Raw genomic sequence first — 3,254 nt, 5'->3', positions numbered from 1 at the left:
CGTTTGGGAGGAGTCGACAAGAGACGAACCAATCAGCTCAGACTTCCTAGGAATCTAGCTATGACGGACAGGAGTGCGTCCAGTAGTAATACCAGGTAGGGGTGTGTCATATCAATAACACTAAGTTCACGGTCCTCTACCCACTGAAACATTGTCAAAATATCCCAACGCAGACCGACAGATTCAAAAGGCACAACAAAAAAAAAGTCTACTTACACAGAAGAGAAACTATATATGAAAACAGATGTATCAGAAGTATATTAGTGAGTCTCAGTTCTGAATGGAGGGGGCGGTAAGTATGAATGAATCTGATTGGCTGTTTGTGGAAGGGTTAGAGTGGGATTGGCTGGACAAGGAGAGAGAGGGCTGTATTAATTGGTCCAGAGGGAGGTCAAAGGGTCATTGAGGGTAAAGGTCACTCTATGACGACCACGTCAGCATCCTCGTCTTTCTTCTCTACCGGCACACCCTCATCCTCTCCTCCCACTCCTTCATCCTCCTCTTCCTCTCCCAGCTCTCCTTCCACTCCCTCATCCTCCTCTCCAAACTCATCTCCTACTTCAAACCCTTCCTCCTCTTCCTCTCCTACCTGCTCCAGCTCTCCCTCAGCCTCCCCCCCACCCTGCGTGTCCCCCTCACCCTGCGTGTCCCCCTCACCCTGCGTGTCCCCCTCACCCTGCGTGTCCCCCCCTCTCCTCCCACTGGCTTCTCTAATTGCGCCTCTTCCTCCCCTCCATCTGCTACCGCCACTCCCCCCTCCTCCTCCATCTTCTCCTCCTCTACCCCATCAGCCCCGGTGGCCTCCTGCGTTGTCTCTGGCCCCGCCTCTTCCTTGGTGGTCTCCGCCAGGCTCTCATTGGTCAGCTCAGCCTCTGACACCTCCATATTCATCGAGTCCTCTGGGTCTTGGTCGTCCTGGTTACCGAGGAAGGGGTTCTCACCCTGCAGAGAGGAGAGAGGAAGGGCAGGGTCAGAGAGAGATTGTGAGTGAGTGAATGAGTGCATTGAGGCACAGAGAGTCAGTGTTTCTGAGGTGGGGGGGGGGGGTTCTGTGTGAGATGGGCGTTTGTGTACCTTGAGGTAACTCTCCAGCTTCTTTCCGATGATTTTGTGATTGAGGATGCTGCGAGCCACTGACAGACTGGCCCTCTTAGACTGCTCCATCATACCCTGGGGTCACGCAGGAGGCAAAGGTCACACAGGAGTCAGTGGGGGAAAGGTCAGGGAGGGCAGAGCAATTCTTTTAAATAAAAAAGTACTTGTTCCTCCAATTCTTCTGTATCCAACCAAGCAGGGTTTATATTGTATAGTGACCTGGTCTCATCCTGCCCTACAGTCAATATACACTGAGCTGTGTAGTGACCTGGTATCAGTCAATATACACTGAGCTGTGTAGTGACCTGGTATCAGTCACTATACACTGAGCTGTGTACTGACCTGGTATCAGTCACTATACACTGAGCTGTGTACTGACCTGGTATCAGTCACTATACACTGAGCTGTGTACTGACCGGGTATCAGTCACTATACACCGAGCTGTGTCGTGTACTGACCTGGTATCAGTCACTATACACCGAGCTGTGTCGTGTACTGACCTGGTATCAGTCACTATACACTGAGCTGTGTCGTGTACTGACCTGGTATCAGTCACTATACACCGAGCTGTGTACTGACCTGGTATCAGTCACTATACACCGAGCTGTGTACTGACCTGGTATCAGTCACTATACACCGAGCTGTGTCGTGTACTGACCTGGTATCAGTCACTATACACTGAGCTGTGTCGTGTACTGACCTGGTATCAGTCACTATACACTGAGCTGTGTCGTGTACTGACCTGGTATCAGTCACTATACACTGAGCTGTGTCGTGTACTGACCTGGTATCAGTCACTATACACTGAGCTGTGTCGTGTACTGACCTGGTATCAGTCACTATACACTGAGCTGTGTCGTGTACTGACCTGGTATCAGTCACTATACACTGAGCTGTGTCGTGTACTGACCTGGTATCAGTCACTATACACTGAGCTGTGTCGTGTACTGACCTGGTATCAGTCACTATACACTGAGCTGTGTCGTGTACTGACCTGGTATCAGTCACTATACACTGAGCTGTGTCGTGTACTGACCTGGTATCAGTCACTATACACTGAGCAGTGTCGTGTACTGACCTGGTATCAGTCACTATACACTGAGCAGTGTACTGACCTGGTATCAGTCACTATACACTGAGCAGTGTACTGACCTGGTATCAGTCACTATACACTGAGCAGTGTACTGACCTGGTATCAGTCACTATACACTGAGCTGTGTACTGACCTGGTATCAGTCACTATACACTGAGCTGTGTACTGACCTGGTATCAGTTACTATACACTGAGCTGTGTCGTGTACTGGTATCAGTTACTATACACTGAGCTGTGTCGTGTACTGACCTGGTATCAGTTACTATACACTGAGCTGTGTCGTGTACTGACCTTGCGGTTGAAGTTGTGGTCGGGGGACTTGAGGTGTTTCTGTATGACGTAGAACTGCATGGGGATGAAGAGGTCACAGGCTGCACAGTGGGCTGCCTCCACCTTCTTCATGAAGTGTTCCATACCCAACTCTGTTACAGAGGAGAAACAGGGAAACAGTTGGACCAGCAGAGAAGAAAAACACAGAGAAAACCTTTACAAATCCACCCTGTTCCACAGAAGAGTAGTACGTACGCAACGCACACACACACAGCGCGTACACAGCGCACACGCAGCGCGTACGCAACACACAGCGCGTACGCAACACACAGCGCGTACGCAACACACAGCGCGTACGCAACACACAGCGCGTACGCAACACACAGCGCGTACGCAACACACAGCGCGTACGCAACACAACACACACACAGTACGTACGCAACATGGTTTCCGCCAGGAAAACGTAGCGCCGGATATTTGACAGGCAGCGTTTTCATCTACCGAACATTTAAAGAAATGTACCAGACCCATATGCATTGGTTGCATTACCTGATTAGGTCGTCCACCCACGGTTCAGTAATAAATAACAATAATTACATTTAGATGGTAATTACCTCGTAACCGAACATGTAACTCAGATGCAATGTGAAGATGATTCAATAATCCATAAGGCTCGGGGGAGGCTCCCCCCCAAAGTACATTTTAATTGCCAAAATGATATATCCTAATTAGCTTAGAAATGAGCTTTTTATTGATCCGTTTTGTCAGCAGAGTGTAAATGTCTCCAAAGTCTCTC

General features: G+C 49.5%; 1 protein-coding gene across 1 annotated transcript; it reads right to left on the bottom strand.

The window, feature by feature from the left end:
• Nucleotides 1-585: 585 nt before the first annotated feature.
• On the bottom strand, nucleotides 586-2,700 carry LOC124029014 (A-kinase anchor protein 8-like). The gene is made up of 3 exons (XM_046340885.1): nucleotides 2,480-2,700; nucleotides 1,075-1,170; nucleotides 586-942 (listed from the first exon to the last, which is right to left on the bottom strand). Exons 1-3 carry the CDS (start codon nucleotides 2,600-2,602, stop codon nucleotides 586-588), a joined length of 576 nt encoding a protein of 191 aa, XP_046196841.1. The 5' UTR covers nucleotides 2,603-2,700.
• Between the last annotated feature and the right edge of the window lie 554 nt (nucleotides 2,701-3,254).

The sequence above is a fragment of the Oncorhynchus gorbuscha genome, unplaced genomic scaffold, assembly GCF_021184085.1.
Source record: "Oncorhynchus gorbuscha isolate QuinsamMale2020 ecotype Even-year unplaced genomic scaffold, OgorEven_v1.0 Un_scaffold_5245, whole genome shotgun sequence".
NCBI classification, from domain to species: Eukaryota; Metazoa; Chordata; class Actinopteri; order Salmoniformes; family Salmonidae; genus Oncorhynchus; species Oncorhynchus gorbuscha.
Note: the sequence above shows the minus strand (reverse complement) of the source record. Positions and strands in the feature narration are given on the sequence as shown.

Coding starts and splice junctions, on each gene's coding strand:
- LOC124029014 (XM_046340885.1), bottom strand. CDS start 2,602: ATGGAACACTTCATGAAGAAGGTGGAGGCAGCCCACTGTGCAGCCTGT. Junction 1,171..2,479: donor ACCACAACTTCAACCGCAAG/GTCAGTACACGA, acceptor GCGTGACCCCAG/GGTATGATGGAGCAGTCTAA. Junction 943..1,074: donor AGCTGGAGAGTTACCTCAAG/GTACACAAACGC, acceptor TCCTCTCTGCAG/GGTGAGAACCCCTTCCTCGG.